Raw genomic sequence first — 25,157 nt, 5'->3', positions numbered from 1 at the left:
TACACATTCCAATGGCTAGAAGTGGGCGGGGCTGGTGGACACTTCTCTGTGCATTGTCAGCAGTGTATGCTGGGCAGAAGCTCTTCTCTCATTCTCGCTGGTGGACTACTACAGTCCTCCCCTCCCCTTACTGCAGTAGTGGTCAGTACAGTGTCTCTCATCCTCTGCCTTGCTTGAGTGTGGTTGGTGAGTGAGTGTATGGGTCCAGGCAATGGTGTGCCAGGTGGAGGTGTGCCTGGTGGAGGTACGTGTGCCAGGTGGAGGTGTGCCTGGTGGAGGTGTGCCTGGTGGAGGTGTGCCTGGTGGACATGTGCCCATGAATATATCGTATAGTTCCACCCAATATTTATTTGCCTCCTGTCCTGGTAATTCTAACGTATTGTTGTAACGTAGTGTAACCATCGGATTGCCGTTCATGTTCATGTTCATGTTCATGTCTGACCTCATCAAAACTTTAAGGGGGGGTGGGCCTCTATGATTATACTATTTATAGACATAGCCGATATCATTGTAGTATTAACATCCCCTCTTACACAACCTCCCCCTAGTAACTGTGTCAGCACCTCTTACACAACCCTCCCCCTAGGTAACTGTGTCACCTGTGTGTATAGTAGTCATCCTGTCTACGATGCAACTATAACATGTGTCCCAACTATTTCCACATGTGCTCATTGCATGAGTGTTTCTATGGTAGCAATGTTTGTTGTCTGACTCTATATATACTACCTAGTGCCAGTGTTGCTCTGTGTAGACCACCTGTTTTAATAGCAGGTCAGGATGGTGTTTTGTGAATGAGGTGTTAGACTGCATTGCATGTGTCTATTGTTGGTAGATCCACAAGGCAGCACACATCAGGAGGGTACAATGGATGATTTATACTCACCCCTCTGGCTAGTAGTACCTTCAGGAGGGTACAATGGATACTGCATACTCACCCTCAGGCTAGTAGTACCTCCATGGTCAAGTCACTCTGTCTCTAATGACGAAACTAAATGTGTTATTCTAGCCTGTTTTCATTATGTGTTTGTTCCTGTTCCCTAATGTATATTGATATCTAATAATGCCTGAAGGTTCAATCTGCACGTCATGTGGCTGCAAGTTCAGCAATGAAACTGCTCTCAGGTTGTAGCTTTCCTGTATAAGAGACAAAGTCACCTCATAGTGTGTATAGCATGCTTGTATTCAATATGTAAGTTGATGTTTCGAGGTCATTCATTGCCTATTCATTTCTGTAATTTGACAACACCATTTCCTCTATCGTCACTATAAGTGGTACACTGTACACTACCTCTGAAGGCATATACTGGGAAAGCATTTAAATGGAAATCAGTGAAGCTTGACCTCGAACTTTGAACGTGTAATCATTATTAATATCATAATTAAGGTATGTGTGTACATGCCATCTGAACCAAAAACTGTTAGCCCAAAACTGATAATTTGAGATATTGCTTGTCCATTGACTGAGCCCTGAGGTCATATTGACGGCCCGGGGGGTGTGGATCAATCAGAATCTACACAGGACGTGTACGTCCGCTCAATAGCCTTGTCCCACTGTTATTTTTCACGGATGGTTCCCAGGGTATTTGGATAATAACCACGAGGAATGACGTCTGTAACTATTGATCATCAGTTAATGCTATTCATGACAGGATAAAGAGACTTCATTTCCGTTATCCTATCATCTTGTGTGTATATTCATGCCCTGTTTCCATTGGTCGCATTGTTTACATTTAATTGTACTTTAACGTTTTCGTCGTTGCTATAATAACTTGTATTATGACAGCCTGTGACACTTTCATTTTCGTTTGTTTTTACTACTGTGTGTTTATAAGTAGATTATGTATTTCCGTGTTCGCTAACAACTGCATAATCTTTGACCTCTAGATAACCTTTGAGTGTACGTTCGTGAAACACTTGAACTAATAATTATTATTGTATTTCTTGGTCAAACTCATAATAAATAACACCCATAGCAAAAATGAAGGGAGGGTAGCATTAGCATTGCCTGTAGTGTGTACATAGGTCATGTGATACGATGGCTAGTGTCATGTGATCCTGCTAGTGTTGTTACCCATTGTTTGAGAGTGCCTCTTATATGGCCTCATTGAAACTTCTCTTCCTAGACTAGGGCATCTATTGTGGAGTGGAGTAATTGGTGGACATTGCATATTAATAAGGATTGCAAACCTCATGTTATGTCTGTGACACAGTATTGCCCCCCCCCCACACACACACACACACACACACACACACACACACACACACACGTGTAGGGATATATGGAGTGGTACAACGGAGGTGTGGTCAAGGCCATTGGACTATGTCGTCAGAACCAGTCCTTATTTGTGGTCTACGTGTATGGTAAGTGCCACTCCCTCTCTCTGTGTAGGACTGTAGGTACTCCCCTCTAGGCTATGTCTACACACACACTACAGCTGTGTTTGCTGGCTTTCCTAGAATGAATCCCCCCATGAGAAATATATCTCTTTAGCTCCAGAGGTTCAAAGCATTTCCTCCTGTATGCCATTTCCTTTTGCAAAGAATAGAATTTTAGACAGTGTACTGTTTGCAGCTCTTTGATCTCCTAATTGAGGTGTTGGGTCTAATGTAACATAGGTTAACCTGTTGCCTGTATCCGTGTCACTGCCTGTATCAGTGTCACTGCCTGACCCCGTTCACACTAGTGGGAGTGTGTGTTGATGCACTCTCTTGCTATGCAGTGGGGTGATGTCATTAGGTATACTGGCTGCATATTATGCACTAGCTGTGTAAACCACAGTATTAAATCTAAATGTAGCCCTGACTGTATTTATAGCTTTAACCACACAGCCTAATGTGTGTGCTTTAGGCCCACACCTTGCTCTGATGTACATGCAATGTGTGTTCAGGCCTTGCTCTGATGTGTGTTCAGGCCTTGCTCTGATGTGTGTGCTTAGGGCCACTAGCCTGAGGCCTGAGGCTATGTAACCACAACCACAACCTTTGATCTCACAACACAAAGGATGGGGATGTTGGTGTATGCATGATACACTATATATAATAACTTTCATGATAAGTGGAATGTATTTCCCTCCCTCCTGCAGATGATACTCCTGCCAGTGCAGCGACCAATCAGGAGTGGGAGAGCAGTCAGGTGACTATATTATTATTGTGTAATTATCTGCTGCAAGCGTTGGGAATAATGTGTACATGCGTTATAGGCTTTCATTCATTCTTGGAGATTAGCTTTGAATGGTTGCCTCAAGACTTGCGGAACTATCACTTGGAGCTAGTATTACATGAGAATGAAGTTATTTTAATTATTAGTGGTTTCTTTTAGCTATTGATTTCGGACAACAGAGTCAGTGTCCTGCTATAATAATCGTATAAGCTAAAACTGTATTCTTGTGTTGCTAGGTAACTGATCTGTTGTCTGCTCGGAAATGTGTCGCCCTCAAACTTCTCAAGGAATCTCTCGAGTGTCGTCAATTCTCTCAACTCTGTATCCTAGCAACCCGACGTTGTCATAGCAAAGTACGGGTGGTGGGTTTGCTAACGTCATCTACAAAAGCTGTGTGTTGTGTATTATGACCATACATGTACTTGTACGGGTGCTATATATACATTACAAAAACCTTTTTATAGTTTCAAAACGGTTGTTTTTGTGTACTTGCAATGTCTGACAGCGCATGACACACTACAAACAAATGTGCTGTTATGTAAACAATAATCATTTTGTATTTGGTAAAGGTCATCAAACTAGTGAACACACCTTGACGTACACACCTCAGTCCCAGTGTTTGTGTATCCGAGTGTGTTCTGTATTGGGGCTACAGGGGAAGTGCTGGTCACCATGAGTGGAGGGCAGTCTGCACAACAGTTGGTCAATAAACTAACAGAAGGTTTCTCGGTAAGAGCTCAGTCCATAATTATAATAATCTTTCAAAGCCATAACTTTAGTATCGTTGATCCAATGTCAACATTTTTATGATTTTCTGAAAGCTTAGAAAGAGGCCTTTCAAATGATGTGTTTCAATCCAAAACTTCTTCGGAGCCTAAATTTGACATTTTTCGGCCTCGGACCATGGGCTATAATCCATGGTATCGCCAAATTGGCAAATACTTTTATCTATCAAATACGAAGTTTGATGAAATCATTTGAAAGGTCTTTTTCTGAGCTTTCAGAAAATCAGAAAATTTTTGACATTGGATCCACAGAATTCAAGTTATAGCAGCTGAAAGAGTCCTCGAACCATTGATTAAATTGTGGAGGGGGAACATCTTTCAACAGCCATTAACTTGAGTACCGTTCATCCAATGTCAAAAATATTGAGCTTAGAAAGAGACCTTTCAAATGATGTGTTTCAATCCAAAACTTCTTCGGAGCCTAAATTTGACATTTTTCGGCCTCGGACCATGGGCTATATAATCCATGGTATCGCCAAATTGGCAAATACTTTTATCTATCAAATACGAAGTTTGATGAAACCATTTGAAAGGTCTTTTTCTGAGCTTTCAGAAAATCAGAAAATTTTTGACATTGGATCCACAGAATTCAAGTTATAGCAGCTGTAAGAGTCCTCGAACCATTGATTAAATTGTGGAGGGGGAACATCTTTCAACAGCCATTAACTTGAGTACCGTTCATCCAATGTCAAAAATATTCTAATTTTCTGAAAACTTAGAAAGAGACCTTTCAAATGATGTGTTTCAATCCAAAACTTCTTCAGAGCCTAAATTTGACATTTTTCGGCCTCGGACCATGGGCTATATATAATCCATGGTATCGCCAAATTGGCAAATACTTTTATCTCTCAAATACGAAGTTTGATTGACACCATTTGAAAGGTATTTTTCTGAGCTTTCAGAAAATCAAAAAGTTTTTGACATTGAATCCACAGAATTCAAGTTATGGCATCTGAAGAGGATCCAAATCGAGCCATGTTTTGCCTTTTTTCGGCCTTGGACCATGGGCTATAATTATATTCAAAAAAATCAGAACATTTTTAACATTGGATCCATGAATTTAAGTTACGGCAGCTGACTATCCATTGATTAATTTGGGGTGGGGGTACCATGGACATGGTAGCGCCAAATTGGCAAATATTTTTATCTCTCGAATATAAACTCTGATGACACCATTTGAAATGTTTTTTTCTAAGCTTTCAGAAAATCATAAACTCGTTGAAATTGGATAAGTTATTCCATCTGTAAGAATGTGATAGTCTATTTCACCCCCTCAGAAATTGGAGGATGGTCTCTCTGCGGCGCTACCTCAGCAAGGGGGCCCCCCACCCCTCACTGTGACCACACCCACTGCCGCGGCTGATGAACCTGATAGCAGACAGCAACCAAGCCTGGACGAGAAGGTTCAAAGGGCAAAGGAACTCGTTAAACAAAGGAGAGCTGAGAAAGAAGAGAAACAGTCGGAGGTGGGTGTGGCTCTGAGGGTGGTGTAGTGGGTGTGGCTTTTAATCGTATAGTTTATTTATTGCAGAAAGGAAAGAGTGAGGAGATTCAGAGAAGAGAGGCTGGGAGAGAAATGACCAAAGTCAAGGAGAAACATGTATGTACTGTACACACTCTGACCGCACCCACTAACCACACCCCTCACAGGAGGAGCGAGCGACACAGGAGTGGATCCAGGAACGGCGTCGTCAGAAGGAGGAGACAAAGAAAGCAAGAGAAGAAGTGAAGGCAAAGCTGGATCAGGACAGGAGAGAGAGGGAATCTCGTGCTGGTAAAATTCTTTTAATTACTGTATAGCCCAAAATTTTCGAGGCACTTATATTTCGTGGATTGGCCTCTAAAAGCCATTTCGTTGCACAATGTTCGCGGAATGACTGCTTACCGGAGCCACGCCTTTAAATATTTGCGTGATAATCAACAATTTTCGTGGACTTAATTTTCGTGTAGAATTCTAACCCACGAAATTCGCGAAAATTAAACCCCTCAAAAATTTTACGCTATACGGTAATTAACTAATCCACTCTGCCTATTTCCATAGCTTCCCAACGAGAACGCAGTGTCCCCTCCATTGTACCCACCGTCATGTCGTCTATTAGTGCCTCCTCTGGGACGTGTCGTATCCAGCTCAAGTTGCCTGGTGGTGGTAGTACTGTTGTCGAGTTAGAGAGGTCTGCACGGCTGGCCGAACTACGACAGAGGGTTGCTAAGGTAACGAGAAGGGGGGGACAGTGTGTGTAGAAATCATGTGCCAGCAAAATTATTTGTTGTAGACAATAATATTAACACAGTATTGATGCTTTAAGAATGTGATATCAGTGCAATTTTTTAATTGACAAATTCCTGCTGTACGCCCCCCCCCCCTACAGGAAGTGGGTGTGGCTGTTGAGAGTATCACTATGACGAGCATGTACCCTCGTCAGGAGCTGAGGGGAGAGCTGGACGATCAAACGCTGAGTCAGCTCCACTTAGTGCCCTCAGCCGTAGTGCTAGTCAGGGTCAGTAAGGTGAGAGGAGGTCGATGTGTGTGTCTGTGTATTCTACTGCTGCATCTTCTAAGCAACTACTGTTTAATGATTGATTGTCAGTATAACGTCCCTCTTTCATTGCTCAGGGTTTTGTGTCCTCGCTCAAGAGTGAGGGAGGGGGCGGTGTGGGCGGTGGTGTGGGAGGTGTGATTAGTTACATCTTTCAACTCCTCCTCTGGTTCATCACATTCATCAAAAACGCTATTGCGGGGCTATTTAGAGGGGGTGTGGCACCTCGAGAGGAGGCCTCCGAGGACAGCCAGCTACCAGACGTCAGGAGAGAAAGGTAATCATCTCTATGGTTATGTTATTATCACTAGAAATAAATATTTAAAACATTACATCCATATACGTAATCATCCTAACATAAAATGTTTTGTTCCATTGCAGGCTGGCGGCCTTGGATGGGCATGGCAGTGGGAGTGGCCAGGAGGCGGGGCCTCGATTAAGACGCTTCAGACAAGAGGATTATCAAAATGATGACGATAGCGACGAAGACAAAAAACAAACGTACAATGGAAACTCTACTCAACAACAATGATTAGCCGTAGTAGATGCTGTGCATGGTGTTGTGCATGATTGTAACTGTTGGACATTTGTCGTTTATTGTTTATTTGCAGTTTACATGGTGTCTTTAATTATCTAATTATCTCTGACCTATATACTATTGCATCCTCACAGGAAGTTAACTATTGCATGGTGAGCTAGCTATTCAATCAGTATATAAAAGAGATCTTGTGTGAGAACATTCATTCCAGCCATATAATTATTTTATACAAATTAATAGCTACAAGATGTATACAGTGATAGCAGTAGCAGCCAGAGCCTCGAGGAGGACCCTATTAATCAAGCCACTCTGTTACCAGGTAATTGCTGTGTAATAAGTGTACTGTCAGCTGTGTGTGTCCTGATATAATCCACAATCATGCATCTCATTGCAATTGTCAATGTCTGGATGTGCTGTTGCAGCCACAGTCAGTACGAGCTCTGAGCGTCAGTTGGACCGTGCTTGCAGACGAGCCGGGAGCATCACACTTTAAGAACTCGGCAGTTAAACACCCCCTATCAAGTGAGGGGGCGTATGTAAACACGTACCTATAATGACATAATCACACAGACCAGCTTTCGTCTGATGAGAACTCCCCTGTTGATCCCCGTGGCGAATCTTACTCGCTACCTCACCCGATATGGAATGCGGCCGAAGTTGACGGGGTGGAGGTAACACACAAACCCCCCACAGGCAAGGTTGACAAGGTGGGGGTTCACCGTCACCATGTAACTATTGCCTCATACCTACCTACATGCATATATATCACCTACAGTCTATTTGTGTTGAGTTTGGCCCAGGAAGTTCTGTGGTCAAGTGTGGTCAATTATGGCTTCATTTTTATGCTTTATAATGATGTCAGTGTTGTTTACAAGTATGCCAGGGACGTCTACATGGAAAAGGCTAACTTTTGTTGGTTGAAGCTTATCAGTTCTAAAGCATAATTATAGATAGAAGTGCTTTTTAACAAGGAAAATCCAATGGTATATAATAGTATGCATTATGAGGGCCATAGTCAACACAAGTAATTACACTGCACTATACACAGGCTGCCTTCTACTGTATGAAGCTGCTGCGTCTTGGGTTTGACCTATTCTCTGGTTATGGCTGGGGAAAATGGATGAATACACTGGATGAGAAGCAGTGGCTCACACGGGTAATCTTCTTAGAGACTGTTGCCGGGGTCCCAGGTGAGACTATGCCACACTGTAATTTAATCCATACAGCAATTAATTAAAGTCTCTGCTTATTAAATCATGTCCTCCCCTCCCCCACTCGTGCATGTAGGTATGATGGGGGCCATGATACGTCACATGAAGTCGTTGCGTTACATGGAGCGGGATAATGGGTGGATCCACACGCTATTAGAAGAAGCAGAAAATGAACGGATGCATCTCCTCACATTCCTAGAGCTACGGAGACCCGGGCCATTATTCAGAGCAATGGTTATGGGCGGCCAAGGTGAGTCTCTCTCCATTACTACAGCCAGATTAATTTCATTAGGGATAGAAATAACTTACGTAGCTGTTTTGATTGCCCGTAACTCTAGTTGTGATTGTCCAGTAAAGGTCTATATAGCTCTTAGATATATAGCTGCATCATGGTGTGCGCTGGATGAACGAATTGCTTCGTGGTTTGATCTCTTATTAATATTTTGTGCTATACTTCCCACCCTCATGGTAGTTGTTCATCCAACATTTCACAACTTGTGCAGGTGTGTTTGTGAGTATGTTTGGAGTGGCCTACGTCTTCAGTCCTCGGTTCTGTCATCGCTTTGTTGGCTATCTGGAGGAGGAAGCAGTCATCACTTACACTCATTGTATCCAGGTAAAGTCAGCTGATTGGTATCTGATCTATGTACTGCTTCAGTTGTTTTAGGTAGAGTCTAGAGAAGCTTTGTTGTGGTGTGCCTGTGTAGACAATGTGTTCACTCTTATACCCAATTAACCACTGCAGTGTATGGATGAAGGCAGTCTGCCCATGTGGTCCAAGATGTCAGCCCCTTCCATAGCTGTCAACTACTGGAAGCTCAAAGTGAGAGCAAGTGTACATGCATGAATGGCTCGGAGTTAGCAGCCCGAATAATCAACTAAATGAAGTTGTTGATGAACCCATATAATATTTTACTACTACTACCAATACCCACAACACCACTCTACCAGTGCCCCAAGGCCATGCATTATGTTATAGTTGTGACACATGCACGGAGTGCCACATGGGATATATTGGCTCAGTAGTGACTTGGCTTTAGGTAACTTCAGCCATACTATGCCAGTATCTAGATAGTGGCACAGTTCAAGGCTTGACTTGTGCCATATGGCAGATATTGGCACAGTGTTTCCTTTGATCTGCCCACTCAAAATGCAACAAGTCTTGTTATCTCATAATAGACGTGATTATTCTCTCCCTCTTCCCTACCTATGCAGGAGGGTGCAATGATGCGTGATGTACTGCTGGCTATACGAGCAGACGAGGCTCATCATCGGGTCGTCAATCACACGCTTGGTAGCATCGGCCCCGACAACAAGAACCCGTACGGCCCTGGGAGGTGACCACCCTCATAGCCATGAACACAGCAAAGTCAATCATTTCTTAGACTATAGACAATTCACAGTACTGATTATATCTTATTTTTGACCACTGAGACCTCTAGTGGCATTTGATGAGGCTATTCAGGGCTACTATTCAGGGCTGTTCAGGGCTGTTCAGGGCTATTCAGGGCTGTTTTTTGCCAGTAAAATAAACCACTTGGTTAAGGTAGTACCTCAATTTTTAATCATGACACCACTGCATGGTTTTTAGTCAGGGCCTTTGCTTCCTGCTGTCCATGTCAATATGTTCCAACCAAGATTAAGAACCTCCATGTCACCACAAGGGCTCATGAGGACTCCTGCTTATAAAAGTAGGCACTCAATTTGCATCAAACTTGTCAAAAATACCAATTCTAAAGTTCTGCTGCAGCCATGAAATTGACTACCGTATAGCGCGAAATTTTCGAGGCACTTATATTTCGTGGATTGGCCTCTAAAAGCCATTTCGTTGCACAATGTTCGCGGAATGACTGTTTACCGGAAGCCACGCCTTTAAATATTTGCATGTAGCAGGTAATTCTTATTAACGAACACTTTTCGTGGACTTAATTTTCGTGTAGAATTCCAACCCACGAAATCCGCGAAAATTAAGCCCCTCGAAAATTTCGCGCTATACGGTATTATATTGCTGGTGCTTGCAGGAGCACTGCAAACCCATGGAAGGTTTGCTCATATTACTGAAACTGACGACAACGATCCCGACAGAACTGCCATCATCGAGGCACTACTGAGCAAAAAAATAGCCCGCATTGCTGCACCATCTCCACCCAAAGCTCCCAAACCAGGACCAAAGCCATCTCCTCGTGACCCCCCACCCTTCAGGCTCAACCAAACTGCTATCATCGAGGCATTACTGAGCAGAGAAGTAGCTCATATGGCCCAACCAGGTCCTCAGCCATCCCCTCCTGACCCCCCACCCTTCACGCTCAACCAAACTGCCATCATCGAGGCATTACTGAGCAGAGAAATAGCTCATATGGCCCAACCAGGTCCTCAGCCATCCCCTCCTGACCCCCCACCCTTCACGCTCAACCGAACTGCCATCATCGAGGCATTACTGAGCAGAGAAATAGCTCATATGGCCCAACCAGGTCCTCAGCCATCCCCTCCTGACCCCCCACCCTTCACGCTCAACCGAACTGCCATCATCGAGGCATTACTGAGCAGAGAAATAGCTCATATGGCCCAACCAGGTCCTCAGCCATCCCCTCCTGACCCCCCACCCTTCACGCTCAACCGAACTGCCATCATCGAGGCATTACTGAGCAGAGAAGTAGCTCATATGGCCCAACCAGGTCCTCAGCCATCCCCTCCTGACCCCCCACCCTTCACGCTCAACCGAACTGCCATCATCGAGGCATTACTGAGCAGAGAAGTAGCTCATATGGCCCAACCAGGTCCTCAGCCATCCCCTCCTGACCCCCCACCCTTCACGCTCAACCGAACTGCCATCATCGAGGCATTACTGAGCAGAGAAGTAGCTCATATGGCCCAACCAGGTCCTCAGCCATCCCCTCCTGACCCCCCACCCTTCAGGCTCAACCGAACTGCTATCATCGAGGCATTACTGAGCAGAGAAATAGCTCATATGGCCCAACCAGGTCCTCAGCCATCCCCTCCTGACCCCCCACCCTTCACGCTCAACCGAACTGCCATCATCGAGGCATTACTGAGCAGAGAAGTAGCTCATATGGCCCAACCAGGTCCTCAGCCATCCCCTCCTGACCCCCCACCCTTCACGCTCAACCAAACTGCCATCATCGAGGCATTACTGAGCAGAGAAGTAGCTCATATGGCCCAACCAGGTCCTCAGCCATCCCCTCCTGACCCCCCACCCTTCACGCTCAACCAAACTGCCATCATCGAGGCATTACTGAGCAGAAAAGTAGCTCATATGGCCCAACCAGGTCCTCAGCCATCCCCTCCTGACCCCCCACCCTTCAGGCTCAACCAAACTTCCATCATCGAGGCACTACTGAGCAGAGAATTACTGGAAAAAAAGTGAAGTGGAACAATGTACTAACTGAAATTTTGTGTATGATGAAAAAAAATTTTTTTGCTGAAGAAAGTATATACTATAATTATTATGAGCATGCGCAGAATATCAGGCGCGGGCACATGAGCCTCTATAAGTAGCCGCACATCATTTACCGTATATCTTCTAATTTATCGGACAGCAAAAAATAATTATTTTGGAAATTGTCCGGGTATAATTGGAACAGACTTTTATAGAGCATGCGAAGTGTCCGGAATAATTAGAACAAGCAAGCAGCTGCATGCGAGCTAGAACAGGGTACGACTGAATAGTTGCACTAGCTATCTAAAACTAGCTACTCAAAGGCTATCTAACTGCAGCACTCTAAGTCTTACTTGCCGTCTATGAATGGTAGCTCAACTTTTCAAGGTATTGTCCGGATATTTAGAACAAATGTAATATTAAAGTACTGGAGTGTCCGTTGTATTAGAACAACGAAAATTGCCCAAAAGAGTGTCCGGGTAATTAGAAGTGTCCGATAAATTAGAAGATATACGGTATACATCTTCCCAGGCCGAGTTTTCTCTAAGCCTACTGTATACAGAATATTTTAGAGAAAAATCGGCATAGACAACAATAAACACTTGGTGTTGTAACTGCAACTAAAGCTTTATTATGCAAAGTTGACCAACATCATAGATGTATTATAAGGTCTGACAAAAACAACAACACATTCAATAAACAGTTTATTGCAGAGCTTTTGCTAAGAGTCTCCTGAACCAGCTATAGTTAGCTACATCTTCTGACTGTTCCTGCACTACACTATCCAATGCAGCCTTGACAACTGCCTCCTCTAACAACAACCCCGGCTCTTGCTGCTCTTGAAACACTGCTGGAATATGATCCATTGGTCTTGGCGTTGGACGATCTGATTTAGGAGTGAAAAAGTTCTTAACTTTTGTTCCAAAGTCTCGGAATGATTGGCCAATGTCTTCCAATGCACTTTCAATCTCAGCTAGTTCTTGCTTATTCTCCACCAACTTGTCAACAGTTATCTTTCTTATTCTCTCTGACTGTGCTTGTAACACACATAAAGTTAAAAGTACAGACAGCCATGCTATCCTTAGAGTTAGCCACATCTTGCATGGAGGAGCTCTTCCTTCTCTCTGTTGCCTTCTTTACTAGTGCTTCAGAGAAGCCAGTCTACAGTGGTAGGGTACAGCCCTGCAGAGAGTTATAGAGGAAACAAGTAGTGGGGGAGGAAGTACACATGTGTGCATGTGTCACAATGGCATGTAGTGGGTGATGTGTTGGTCAGATCTACTGGGTTGATTTCCCACATGTGTTGACTGTGCCCTGTGGCAATGGTGTACAGCACCTAATCAGCCATTGCCAGCATGGAATTACAGTTGCTAGAGAGAGTTGCATAGTCTCATGGAGTGCATGATGATAGAGAGAGGTGGCGGTTGAACACATACTCAGCTACATGTGTGGTTTCACTATCGATTCATGGGATACCTTTCAACAAGGTAGTGAAGATTCATACATCATGTTGTAACAAAAACATGCACTATAGCAGATGTAATTTACAACACTTAAACATAGCTGATAATCAATCAACAGCAAAAATGAAAAATAAACAATAAATTTGACACCATGCATAAAAATTCCCCAACAAATATAGCGAGAGGTGATAGTTGACACACTGAGCTGTGTGGTTTCACTCTTGATTCAAGAGATACCTTTTCAAATGTAGTGAAGATTCGTGCATCATGTAATCGTTGCAATAAAAACATGCACTAGCAAATGTAACACTTCACAAAATGAAAGTAAACTGAGACTCCTGTAGAAAACACATAGCTGACATTCATACTAATAATTACGTTTATTTAAGCAGCAAATAAATCTGACACCATAGCAACTTACGCAGCTGTATAAAAATGCCCAACGCTGAGACTTTCCACCAGTTGCTTCGACTGTCAACTTTTCCCAGCTTTGACTGTCAAATAAAATCGCAATGAAGACTCTTCTTACTGTTGCAGTTTGTGCTGTGTTGGTGGCTATTGCTTACAGCTCTCCAACGGTATCCAAGAAGATGGACATCAACGCCATTGTTGAGAATGCTTTGGAGCAAGCATTACTGTTGGACAGTGCTATTCAGAGTGAAGAAGAAGAAGACACTCGTGATCAGACTCAAGACGTTTTTGCAGTCAAACAATACAACAATGCTGAGTTGCAAGGCTGGCTTAAGAAGATTTTCAAAAAAGCTAAAAAATTTGTAAAAAAGGCCGTCAAAGTGGGCAAGAAAGTGTACAACTTGTATCAGAAGGGGAAAGGCTGTGCCGAGGTTGAGGACATGCCAGAGGCGCTGGAGGAGGCAGCCATTGAAGTTTTTATGACTCATGAGAAGAAGTCAATGCTACAGTCGATGCAAGCCAAGGTTGCTCAGACAGACGAGGAAGATGGTGGCGACGAACTGTCCGCTGAGCTGCAAAAATTCTTTGCAAGTCAACAGACACAAGCTACCACCAGCTGGTTCAAGAATTTGATCAGAAGGGGAATCGATTTCGGCAAAAAAGTCTACAAAGGCTATAAAAGAATGAAGAATGGAGACACATGTGCCCCTCAAAGCAAGTGTGTGCAGGTGCAGGACTTGTCTGAGCAGCTGGAGGATGCTGTAGCTGAGGCTATGATGATCGAGGATGATTCGGACACACTCAATGAGGCAGCTTTTCTCCAACTCCTGGAGGAGTAAAAGAGAATTAACAGACTAATATAGACTAAGTTAGAATGAACAAGAACTTGAATTAGAATTAGACTATAATTGTATGCATAGAATGATGACAACATTTTTCTAGTAATCATGGAATACTTCCTATTGGTCTTTTGCTCAGTAAATTGAGCTATTGTGCTGCTCAATTGTTCCAATGTACACACACTAACTCAGCATTTCCATGCTGAAATCCTTTAATATAATTAGAACCATTTCATCCAATGCCAGTTTACTCACAAGCCACTGTACACCTATCTAACCAAACAGACATCTTATGTGAAGCATGAAGGCGACAGCTGCTATACTGCTATTGTGTGCCTTAGCTAGCACCACTGTGTACAGCCTGCCTCTACGCTACCAGGGCGTGCTCTCTGATCGTGCTAAGGCGATGGCTGACCAGCGGCTGAGCAACGTCATACAACGAGCTGCCAAGAACCTTCTCAATAAGATGGAGAGCAGACCTGCCATCTCCCCAGCCCCCACTCCAGGCATTGGATTAAAGCTGCATCTCAGGCCAGCGCAACAGCCTCAAGACTATTACAAACTCCCTGTATTAGCAAGACCAGCACCCCCTCCAGCACTACCGAGTGTCCACATCCACCCGATCAAACCTGTTCAACCAGTTCAACCAGTGCCAGAGATTCCAGGAATTCATTTATACCCTCCACAAAGACAGCCGCTGACTCCTGGTACCCCCCACCTACACATACATCCCAGTTCGCCCAATCAGAGAGTGGCGATCAAGCCACCACCTTCAATACCCTCAGGACAGCCTCTCTCCAGGAGCCCAGTGCTACACGTTCACCCACCCACCCACTCAGTCAACGGCAAGGGTGGAAGTGATAAAGATAAGAAAGAGAATGACGTGCAACTGAAGCTGAACATGGATTTCAAGTCCCACAACAGGACGGGTTTTCAGGAGCTACAGAGACAAATGAATAAAGCTCAGCTGCAAAGTAACCAAATGGTTCGAGGGAATGGATACCAAACAAGCAGAGAAATGAAAGAGCTTGGCAACCTTATCACAGAGCGGATCATGCAGAGAGTGAAAGAACTAATGCTCAATATTTAGAGGACTTTAATACCTAGCTATAGTTATCATGCATGCTGTGAGATATAGATTGAAAGGTTATCTTAGAGTAGTACCCTTGTTTGTACAGAGGCATTAATTGCTATACATGTTGATAGCAAAAATGAAAAGATAAACAATGAAGTAGTGTTTTGATAATTACAAGTGAGAAGTGAATGTTACACGTTATACACGTACATTGCAGTGTGTAGTCTAAAAGGTGTTAGTTCCTTTTTGAGGGTATTCAGTTAAGTTTTAGTTTATTCACACATGATATAATTATAATACTGAACAACATATAATTATAGAAGAATGAGAGACTACTCAATATTATGTGAATTTTAATCCTGTTTGTAATCCAGTGGCTGCAAACTAAAACACAATAGACTGAATAGGATCACTTATCCAACAAATGACTTCTTTCCACAATGAAAATGTACAGTATAAATATATAGGACACACACATCCCCTATAGGACTGATATAAAGATGCCTCCACACAATATCCCACAAACTATTTCACAGTGTGACAGACAGCAACATGAAGTCAATCATCATTCTCTGTGTGCTAGCCCTCACCATCTCGTCAGTCTTCTCTGTTAGGAATGCCCAAGCAATGGCTACCCTGGAGGAGCTAGAATCACTCCTAAACGAGCAGTTGCTATCAGAGATCGTGCAGCAGCAAGAATATGATGATGTCTCGGCTAAAGAAGAGCTGCTGGCTGCTTTACAAAGAGCTTGCAGTCGTGGCTCTGGTGCAGATGTGCAAACACTCTCAGCTCTGGCAGACATGCTCCGTAGCGATGAGGTGGCGACACAAGACGCAGTCGATATAATCCAGGCTCAGGGTCTCTTTGACATGCTCGAAACAGTCAACCCTTTGGCCAAGGCACCAGCATCACCACTCAGTGGTCCCAAATCACCTTCAGCACCAACAGTTAAAAAGGTACTCCAGAAAGAGATGCAGAAAGAAATTAAGGAAGAGTTGAAGGAAAAAGCCAAACAGAAACTAGCAGCTGAGATTATCAATAATGGAGCCAGGGCAGGACCAACACCACTAACAAGTACGAAGAGAAAAGCTCTAAACCTTGTTAATGTCCTCAAGGGCGCTGTCAAATCAAAACCACAACAGCTGTTAGATATGCTGACAAAGTTGCAGTCTATCAACGAGCTTGCCAATGAAGAGGATTACCGTGACAACGTTGCAATGGAAGATTACAGTCTCTTTGACGACGTTGCCATGGAAGATTACGATCTCCTTGACGAAGTAGATGCCGAGGATTACGAAGGGGTGGCTGCCGAGGGCGACAAGGCACACAGCAGTAATTTGATGAATATGCTTGGAGGACTACTAGGATAGAAGCATGCACTGTATTGAACTGTTGCAGTTAGCTAGCTATAGTTATAATGTTATGCTATAATCAATGAGTTATTGTGAATGAGAACATTATTCTAATGGTGGTATTATCTAGCAACTAGTAGGCATGGAAAGTTGGGTTGAAAGGTCTCTTTTTAAGCTTTCAGAAAATCATAAAAAGTTTGACATTGGATGAACGGTGCTTAAGTTAATGGCTGTTAAAAGATGTTCAACTACCCCCCCCCCTCCCCAATTTAATCAATGGTTCGGGGGGGGGACTCTTTCAGCTGCTATAACTTGAATTCTGTGGAATCCAATGTCAAAAAATATTATGATTTTCTGAAAGCTTAGAAAAAGACCTTTCAAATAGTGTCATCAAACTTTGTAAAAAAGTAACAAAAAGTAACAAAAAGTATTTGCCTAATTTGCCGATACCATGGATTATATATATAGCCCATGGTCCAAGGCCGAAAAATGTCAAATTTAGGCTCCGAAGAAATTTTGGATTGAAACACATCATTTGAAAGGTCTCTTTCTAAGCTTTCAAAAAATCATAAAATTTTTGACATTAGATGAATGGTACTCAAGTTAATGGCTGTTGAAAGATGTTCCCCCTCCACAATTTAATCAACGGTTCGGGGACTCTTTCAGCTGCTATAACTTGAATTCTGTGGATCCAATGTTAAACATTAATTTTTATGATTTTCTGAAAGTTTAGAAAAAGACCTTTCAAATGGTGTCATCAAACTTCGTATTTGAGAGATAAAAGTATTTGCCAATTTGCCGATACCATGGATTATAGCCCATGGTCCAAGGCCGAAAAATGTCAAATTTAGGCTCCAAAGAAATTTTGAATTGAAACACATCATTTGAAAGGTATCTTTCTAACCTTTCAGAAAATCACAAAATGTTTGACATTGGATCAACGATACTCAAGTTAATGGCTGTTGAAAGATGTTCGACTACCCCCCCCCCCCCTCCCAATGGTTTGGGAACTCTTTCAGCTGCTTTACTTGAATTCTGTGGATCCAATGTCAACAATTTTATGATTTTCTGAAAGCTTAGAAAAAGACCTTTCAAATAGTGTCATCAAACTTCGTATTTGAGAGATAAAAGTATTTGCCAATTTGGCGATACCATGGATAATATAAACCCCATGGTCCAAGGCTGAAAAGCGACAAATTATGGCCCCGTTCAGTGTTTAGATTGAAACACATCATTGAAAGGTCTTCAGTAAATTTTTAACTTTCAATTAGATCAATGATGCATGACATTGTACACACTGTTGAGTGAACACACAGACTATTGAATGCACTGTTCTATATATATACTGTTTTTTCCCCAACATTGAAACCATCCATTGTGCCATTGTTCCCCCGTCCTTACTGCAGAGCAACGCATCCTGCCCCCCTCCCTACATAAGCCCAAGCCCTGAAGCATTATCATCCACATTTATCAACAATCCACATTATCAACAACGCTATTAATACAGCTCTCAACAATATGAACACCTTCATCCTACTAGCCGTCTTTGCCACCATTGCATCAATGGCCGTCGCTGCACCAGCTGGAGACACCCAAGCAGCTGCACATCTCCGCAACAGACGCTCACAGTATTCCAATCTCCTCAACAGTATTCTAGAGTTGGCAGAGAGACAAGAAGCTGATGTTGATAGTGACACGCTATTGGATGCTCTAGCTGGAGCTGAGGAGTACGGTCTCCTTGACAACGAGGAGCTAGCGGACCTACAAGATTACGTCGACAAGCAGGGCATGCTCACCAACCTGCTAGGAGGACTAATGGGATGAGAGGACTATCATTATATCAAGTGTAGCTAGAACAAATGACTTGTTAGACTTAGTCCATTAATTGTGTGATGCTAACACGCATGTATGTACCTGTGGTGATTGAAATAAAGTTTTGGCAAAATAATTCAAATTAATACAACGAGTAAAACACATTATACACAGTGGGTTTTGGAAACATGCAAGATGGCTATAAAGCATTGTATAATTATATGGACTAGTGGCATTGTGTACATATGTGTGGAGAGAGCTGAGCATTGCAGGGGCTATAGCAACAGATGAGCCTCAGGGCCAATAATGCATCGTAATCCATAATTATAATTACTAGCTTAAGTGTTGTAAAACAATCATGCACTGAATGAATGAATGAATATTCGAATGTAACACAGAATAGCAATAATAAACAATATCAACATGTGTAATTACAGTGTCAACAGCTGTTGTGTTTCAATTCCTCATTGAAAGCCCTCAATATCCGCTCTCTTGATTCAGCTCATGGTGACATGTTGGACCACAGCTCCATTGTCCCACACAATACCCTCTTCCCTACCAAACTCTATAAAACACAGAGCACTGCACACACTTGTCTCTATACAGTACACCCCATCAACATGAAGATACTACTGCTCCTAGTAGCCGCTAGTGCTATACTGGCCACAGCTACACTGGCCGCTTCACTAGACAACGAGATAGCTACTGAAGAAGAAGAAGCTATTACTGATATTCTAACAAGACTTCAACAGCTAGTCAATCAAGAGGAGATGGTAACAAACATTCAGACAATGGATGATCTACTACTCAATAATGAAGAGGCCATCGTGCAAGCTGATATACAAAAGAATCATAAACACTCAAAGAAACGAAGGGGTCGCAAAGGCCGTCGCCGTGACGATGACGATGACGATGACGAGGACAGCAGTAGCAGTGATGACGTCGTGATGCAAGCTGAGATCCTCAACATGGTGGACAAGCTGGTTGGTGGACTACTAGGCTAGCTGAGACTATCGGCATGCTAGCATTTATACAATAGCTATTATTGTTATTACTTTCATTCTTGTGCCACAAATTCATAACGATCGAGCTACAAAACATCATGAACACACAATACTAGTCTATGTCTAGTCATCATGAATACACAATACACTAGTCTATGTCTAGTCATCATGAACACACAATACACTAGTCTATGCCATTATAGTCACTATGAACACACAATACACTAGTCTATGTCATTATAGCCACTACGGATATACTACGTTCAATGTTCTTGTGCCCCAACCATCGATCCATCACCATTTGGGGACACGGGAGAACCTGTGGGGGCGGGGGAAGCGTTTCAGAATACGACAGAGGAAGCATCGCCGTGGCTTAATAGTTTTCTTCATAATCTTCTTTAACAGGAACTTTATGATGAGATGCTTGAAGCACGTCTTTCGTTTTGGAGGTGGACTGGTTGGAGGTGGACTGGTAGTCGAGGTAGCAGTGGTAGGGGGGTTAAAAGTCGTACTATCAGTGGTAGGGGGGTTAAAAGTCGTACTATCAGTGGTAGGGGGGTTAAACGTCGTACTAGCGGGTGTAGGGGGGTTAAACGTCGTACCATGATCAAATGGAGGGAAGGTAAAGGGAGGGAAGGTAGTGATGGGTGTGAAGCCAGTGTCTTCTTGCTCATTTCTCGCACGTAGCAGCTGTTTAGTGAGCAGCTGTTTAGTAAGCAGCCTCTCGAGTAGATGCTTGAGTGAACTACGGTCGACTTGGTAGGCCGTTGTTAGGCTGCATGCAACTACCAGGAGGACTAGAGCTACCAACAACTTCATGGCTAGAGTCTGAGATACTGACAAATGAAAGAAACACACTTGTCCCATGCATTAAGAGCTAGGATTAAAGACCCACATGTTGACTAGCCAGCTTCAAGAGATTCTATAATAGTGGAAGGAACTGGACACAGTACACACTACATTTCTGTAAATGGATGGAAGTTAGCCTTTCAATGCTCACTACAGTGATTTAGGGGTATGCCACCACACGCAAGGTGCTACCCTCACAGGCTACACACACAAGGTGCTACCCTCACAGGCTACACACATGCACACAAGGTGCTACCCTCACAGTCTACACACATGCACACGCAAGGTGCTACCCTCACAGGCTACACACACACACACAAGGTGCTACCCTCACAGGCTACACACACACACACACACACACAAGGTGCTACCCTCACAGGCTACACACATGCACACACAAGGTGCTACCCTCACAGGCTACACACACACACACACACACACAAGGTGCTACCCTCACAGGCTACACACACACACACACACACCACAAGGTGCTACTCTCACAGGCTACACACATGCACACACAAGGTGCTACCCTCACAGGCTACACACACACACACATACACACACACACACACACACACACACACACACACACACACACACACACACAAGGTGCTACTCTCACAGGCTACACACATACACACACAAGGTGCTACCCTCACAGGCTACACACATACACACAGACACTAATACTCTATAAGCACAAGCTTCAACACTGTAGCCAGCAATGAAGTAATGTCTCCACAAAGATTGGCTTTAAATATATAATAGGTTAATGAAATGATTAGCTCTAGTTTTACAGTTACAGTATTAGTATCGCAATTGCAGAAACCAACCAACCAAATGCATGCAATAAATAATGTAGCAAACATCAACAGTAAAGCCAGTGCACAAACTGACGGGCCACAATAAATAATTAAGAAAGTAAAGATAATTAATTAAACAGTTTGGATGATAAAAACATGACGCACTGTGTTCAAGTCCACAGGTCCACTAGCAGCCGCCCCTCCTCTCGTATCCTAGCAACCACCTTGTCTGCCGACTCAGCAGAAACGGATGAACCTGCACAAAATACACATAATATTGCAATGTACGTCAATAGTTGGTAATGGTGGTCTAACTAGCAAATGATGTGTAGTGAGTTGGTTACCTGATGCCAGATAGCGTGCAATGACCTCCTGCAGAGCGAGTTGTGTGTCCCTCAGCATAGTCACTGCATCACTACAGAGTGTGTGTGTGTGTGTGTGTGTGGGTGTGTGTGTGTGTGGGGGTGTGTGTGTGTGTGTGTGAGCGTGTTGTGTGTCCCTCAGCATAGTCACTGCATCACTACAGAGTGTGTGTGTGTGTGTGTGTGGGTGTGTGTGTGTGTGGGGGTGTGTGTGTGTGTGTGTGAGCGTGTTGTGTGTCCCTCAGCATAGTCACTGCATCACTACAGAGTGTGTGTGTGTGTGTGTGTGTGGGTGTGTGTGTGTGTGGGGGTGTGTGTGTGTGTGTGTGAGCGTGTTGTGTGTCCCTCAGCATAGTCACTGCATCACTACAGTGTGTGTGTGTGCGTGCGTGTGTGTGTGTGTGTGTGTGTGTGTGTGTGGGTGTGTGTGTGTGTGTGTGTGTGTGTGGAAGCACTTGTGATGCTCTTTAGTTACAATCATCACTAATCTCATAGCGTGCACATGTACACAACCTTCCACCTCACTTATATACATGTAGTGCTAGCACACAGGTCATGTAGTGCTTGACTTATGTTTTCTCTAAAAGCTATAAGGTTGCATTTCAAGACTAGTGTGGTGGAAGCATCTAGCACATGTACAACAAGTGTGGTGGAAGCATCTAGCACATGTACAACATGTGTGGTGGAAGCATCTAGCACATGTACAACATGTGTATTAGCCTCACCCACACATGTAGACAGTGGCTTGGTGTTCCACGATCCACTCCCCCACCTCACGCCACTCAACACGAACTCTGTCCTGTACGTAACCAGTCCCGCCCACTTCACTAGCCACACCTACTTCACCAACCGGCCTCGAGAAGGTCACCGTTAGTTTAGTAAGCACTCCACTAGATTGAAACTGGACAAGCTCTTTCCTGCAAATGACAAAAGCAACTTCCTAAGCACACAAATAATCAAAGAGCTACTACACAATGTACAGAATTACCTGTTACATTGAAATTGGACAATCCCAACAGTCAAAACTACCTATCAAAACAGGCCCATTTATGTGCTCCAAAGACTCACTGGTATAAGTAGTCAAGGTGAGGGTGTCTACAGCCGAAGAATAGCCACGCCCTCCTCTGAGTGGCCCCACCCACTCTCTGTTGTGCCATATGCCGTAGGAAGCCAATGAAGGGAGCTACCCCCGTGCCGGGTCCTATCATGATGATGGGGGTCATAGGGTTGCGGGGCAGTCGGAATGGATTCTGAGATCTTGGAAATACTGGAATCTGAATCAAGAAAATACATAACCTAAATTGTCTAAGATTTAGTTGTATGAACATACCTGTACAGGGGATACTGTAATCTGATTGGCTGCCAGCTCCAGCCACCCTGTAGCGAGACCACACCTATTGGCCACGCCCCATGAGCGCGGAGGGAGGTGCTCCACATTGAAAGCTACTGTCAAACTGTGCGGGTCTGTCAGGGGAGAGCTGTGTGGAGTGTTTGTGTGTGTAGTGGAGTGAGTGAGTGTGTGGGTGGTGTGTGTGTGTGTGCTATATACCTGGTGACTGAGTAGTAGCGTGGTTGCAATCGCGGCAAATTCTCTGCAAGTGAATAGTTCAGTTAATTAGAGTAAGTAATATGAAACGGTTGATTATACTCCCACCAATCAATATGTCCAGTGGAGGTCGACAAGAAGGAAAGGAGTTGAGTAGATCCAGGAGATCAGTACGCAGCTCTGTGAACAATCGTGTGTATTGTGCCCCACACTGTCGGCTGGCGAGCTCCTCTAGTCGTCGTTGCTCACCTCCATCTCGACAGTGCTTTGCTAGTAGACACAGAAAAGCCTGAGAGACATATAAGATTAATATAAGTCACGCAGAAACTTCCTTGTAAGTACAGCGCAATTTTTCACATAGTTACTGCAAATGTTTTTCTAGTCGGCTAATAATAATAATGATGGTCACTTACTTGTATTATCATGTAATAGCAGTGGCTGGTACAACAGGTTATAATTATTGTAGACGTACTTTCTTAGGGACTGCTCTGATGTTAAGACAGTGGCTGAATAGCTGCTCCACTGTGCAGGGGGTGGGGACGTGGGAAGGGGGCGTGGCCTCTGTGGGGGTAGGGCAGATACTGTCACCATTAATTGCTATAATTATAATGAGATATTACTTTTCTTGGTTGTATTCTCACGGATGGATATCATGATCTGCTGTTGTGCGTGTGAGGTTAGATCAAGTCTCCGTAGCAACCACTGGACCTCAGAAAAGGGGGAGGGGCACACAAACCCCACAGCATCACCAGGCTCGTAGTGCATGTCATCCTACAAGGGTGGACAGTAGTGTGTCTATGTATACACGACAGCATTAACTCACTGCTATTATTCTAAAAGACATTTCTAGCGTTTTTTTGACAGCTCCTTCGTTTGTCAGTTGTTTTGAGCTTGTAATAGTTGCCATGGATACCCGAGAGCCTAATCGATAAGGTATCTTATTGAACGGGAACGTGTTGTCTGTTGTCTCCCCTAGAGTCACTGTGAGATATGAGGGGGGTGGTGTGGGGAGGGAGAGTGGGGTCACAGGGTTCAAAGTACACCTCTGAAGGTCATCTGATAATGACGCAATGACATCCTTCACTAGTACATCAGTTGTCTGAGTGTTGCCATGGCTACTACGAGTGGGGGATGATGTTAACAAAGTAGTTTCCTTTTCAACTATTGTATCCACAGCTTCTTCACTTGGCTCAGTTGTCATGGAGATAGCGTTGCTGTCATGGTTACTGTCCTCCTCTCCTGATAGTAGGCGCACGAGTGGACTCCACAATCCCTCTATCCATGGCTCTACCACATCCTCTAGTCTAAAAGGGGTGGGGCTTTATCAGTGAGGCCATACCCATTTAGTTAGCTCACCCTACTGCATCGTCGGCAAATCCGGGAGGATGAAATGCAGTCGCTCCGAGCTCCAATAATCGCTGACTCAGCATTTTGCCCATGTTACAAAAGTTATCATAGTTAGTATCCCCTAAACCTGCCAATTAAAAGAATAAATTAGATGGGACAATTAGTGCGCTTACCTAGTAGAGCAAAGTGGAGGTGCTTGAGATGATCGGACGAGAGGGACTTCCCCTTGAGACGACGCCACGCCTTCCTCACAGTCTCGGGGGGATCCCCATCTCCCGTAGTACTCACAACCACCACCAGCGCACGCTCAGTAGGCAGCTTGAACTAAGAAGCAATGTATATTAATAATCATCGTTACTAGGGGCAATATCTACTAATACGCTTATAATCGAGTACCAGATAAAGCACTCAGTGTGTATGATTAATACTGCAGGTATCATAATACAAGTACATGTATGCATCTCATACCCCCTTGTTATATTGACTGAAGCAGAGTGTGTCAGGTAGCAGGCCTCTCTCTAGGGCCTTGTCTCTGATGATCTCTGCAATGGCTTTGGCTTGGCCTGTTTCACTACCAAACACCAGTAGAAACTTTTTTTCCTCATCTTTAGTGGTGGCCATGCTTTAATATTGGTAAAGATCGTCAAGCAAAACACTTTGGC

At 43.8% G+C, this 25,157-nt stretch overlaps 8 protein-coding genes across 11 annotated transcripts; 7 read left to right on the top strand and 1 right to left on the bottom strand.

The window, feature by feature from the left end:
- Positions 1–22: 22 nt before the first annotated feature.
- LOC135344445 (UBX domain-containing protein 4-like) lies at positions 23–7,153 on the top strand. Its single transcript, XM_064541650.1, has 12 exons — positions 23–186; positions 2,274–2,361; positions 3,084–3,133; positions 3,397–3,481; positions 3,771–3,889; positions 5,223–5,411; positions 5,477–5,545; positions 5,596–5,719; positions 5,987–6,156; positions 6,315–6,452; positions 6,560–6,759; positions 6,864–7,153. The coding sequence occupies exons 2-12, from the start codon at positions 2,280–2,282 to the stop codon at positions 7,012–7,014; spliced, it is 1,377 nt and encodes a 458-aa protein (XP_064397720.1). The 5' UTR covers positions 23–186; positions 2,274–2,279; the 3' UTR covers positions 7,015–7,153.
- On the top strand, positions 7,153–18,688 carry LOC135344453 (uncharacterized). 2 transcript variants are annotated; one of them, XM_064541663.1, is made up of 8 exons: positions 7,153–7,339; positions 7,443–7,542; positions 7,591–7,727; positions 8,069–8,210; positions 8,308–8,481; positions 8,735–8,847; positions 8,977–9,054; positions 18,176–18,688. In XM_064541663.1, the coding sequence occupies exons 1-8, from the start codon at positions 7,268–7,270 to the stop codon at positions 18,269–18,271; spliced, it is 912 nt and encodes a 303-aa protein (XP_064397733.1). In that variant the 5' UTR covers positions 7,153–7,267; the 3' UTR covers positions 18,272–18,688. The 2 variants fall into 2 exon arrangements, with proteins under 2 accessions (XP_064397733.1, XP_064397732.1); XM_064541662.1 differs by lacking the exon at positions 18,176–18,688 and adding an exon at positions 9,447–9,704.
- Positions 9,066–14,505, top strand: LOC135344451 (uncharacterized). 2 transcript variants are annotated; one of them, XM_064541659.1, is made up of 2 exons: positions 9,066–9,336; positions 10,572–14,505. In XM_064541659.1, exon 2 carries the CDS (start codon positions 10,588–10,590, stop codon positions 11,614–11,616), a length of 1,029 nt encoding a protein of 342 aa, XP_064397729.1. In that variant the 5' UTR covers positions 9,066–9,336; positions 10,572–10,587; the 3' UTR covers positions 11,617–14,505. The 2 variants fall into 2 exon arrangements, with proteins under 2 accessions (XP_064397729.1, XP_064397728.1); XM_064541658.1 differs by lacking the exon at positions 9,066–9,336 and having other exon boundaries at positions 9,977–14,505.
- LOC135344462 (uncharacterized) lies at positions 13,531–14,505 on the top strand. The gene has a single exon (XM_064541671.1). It carries the CDS (start codon positions 13,604–13,606, stop codon positions 14,339–14,341), a length of 738 nt encoding a protein of 245 aa, XP_064397741.1. The 5' UTR covers positions 13,531–13,603; the 3' UTR covers positions 14,342–14,505.
- LOC135344460 (uncharacterized) lies at positions 14,643–15,431 on the top strand. Its single transcript, XM_064541669.1, has one exon. The coding sequence runs from the start codon at positions 14,643–14,645 to the stop codon at positions 15,429–15,431; it is 789 nt and encodes a 262-aa protein (XP_064397739.1).
- LOC135344457 (uncharacterized) lies at positions 15,969–16,787 on the top strand. The gene has a single exon (XM_064541667.1). The coding sequence runs from the start codon at positions 15,969–15,971 to the stop codon at positions 16,785–16,787; it is 819 nt and encodes a 272-aa protein (XP_064397737.1).
- A 507-nt stretch (positions 18,689–19,195) lies between the features above and the next one.
- Positions 19,196–19,792, top strand: LOC135344471 (uncharacterized). Its single transcript, XM_064541683.1, has one exon. The coding sequence runs from the start codon at positions 19,202–19,204 to the stop codon at positions 19,583–19,585; it is 384 nt and encodes a 127-aa protein (XP_064397753.1). The 5' UTR covers positions 19,196–19,201; the 3' UTR covers positions 19,586–19,792.
- Positions 19,667–25,156, bottom strand: LOC135344437 (methionine synthase reductase-like). Of its 2 annotated transcripts, XM_064541639.1 has the most exons (13): positions 24,964–25,156; positions 24,669–24,819; positions 24,505–24,622; positions 23,972–24,452; positions 23,769–23,919; positions 23,621–23,709; positions 23,257–23,437; positions 23,152–23,194; positions 22,933–23,080; positions 22,671–22,876; positions 22,328–22,519; positions 21,585–21,655; positions 19,667–21,496 (listed from the first exon to the last, which is right to left on the bottom strand). In XM_064541639.1, the coding sequence occupies exons 1-13, from the start codon at positions 25,114–25,116 to the stop codon at positions 21,411–21,413; spliced, it is 2,070 nt and encodes a 689-aa protein (XP_064397709.1). In that variant the 5' UTR covers positions 25,117–25,156; the 3' UTR covers positions 19,667–21,410. The 2 variants fall into 2 exon arrangements, with proteins under 2 accessions (XP_064397709.1, XP_064397708.1); XM_064541638.1 differs by lacking the exons at positions 19,667–21,496; positions 21,585–21,655 and adding an exon at positions 21,673–21,968.
- Position 25,157: the final 1 nt, after the last annotated feature.

This window comes from Halichondria panicea, chromosome 11, assembly GCF_963675165.1.
Source record: "Halichondria panicea chromosome 11, odHalPani1.1, whole genome shotgun sequence".
Classification (NCBI taxonomy): Eukaryota; Metazoa; Porifera; class Demospongiae; order Suberitida; family Halichondriidae; genus Halichondria; species Halichondria panicea.
Note: the sequence above shows the minus strand (reverse complement) of the source record. Positions and strands in the feature narration are given on the sequence as shown.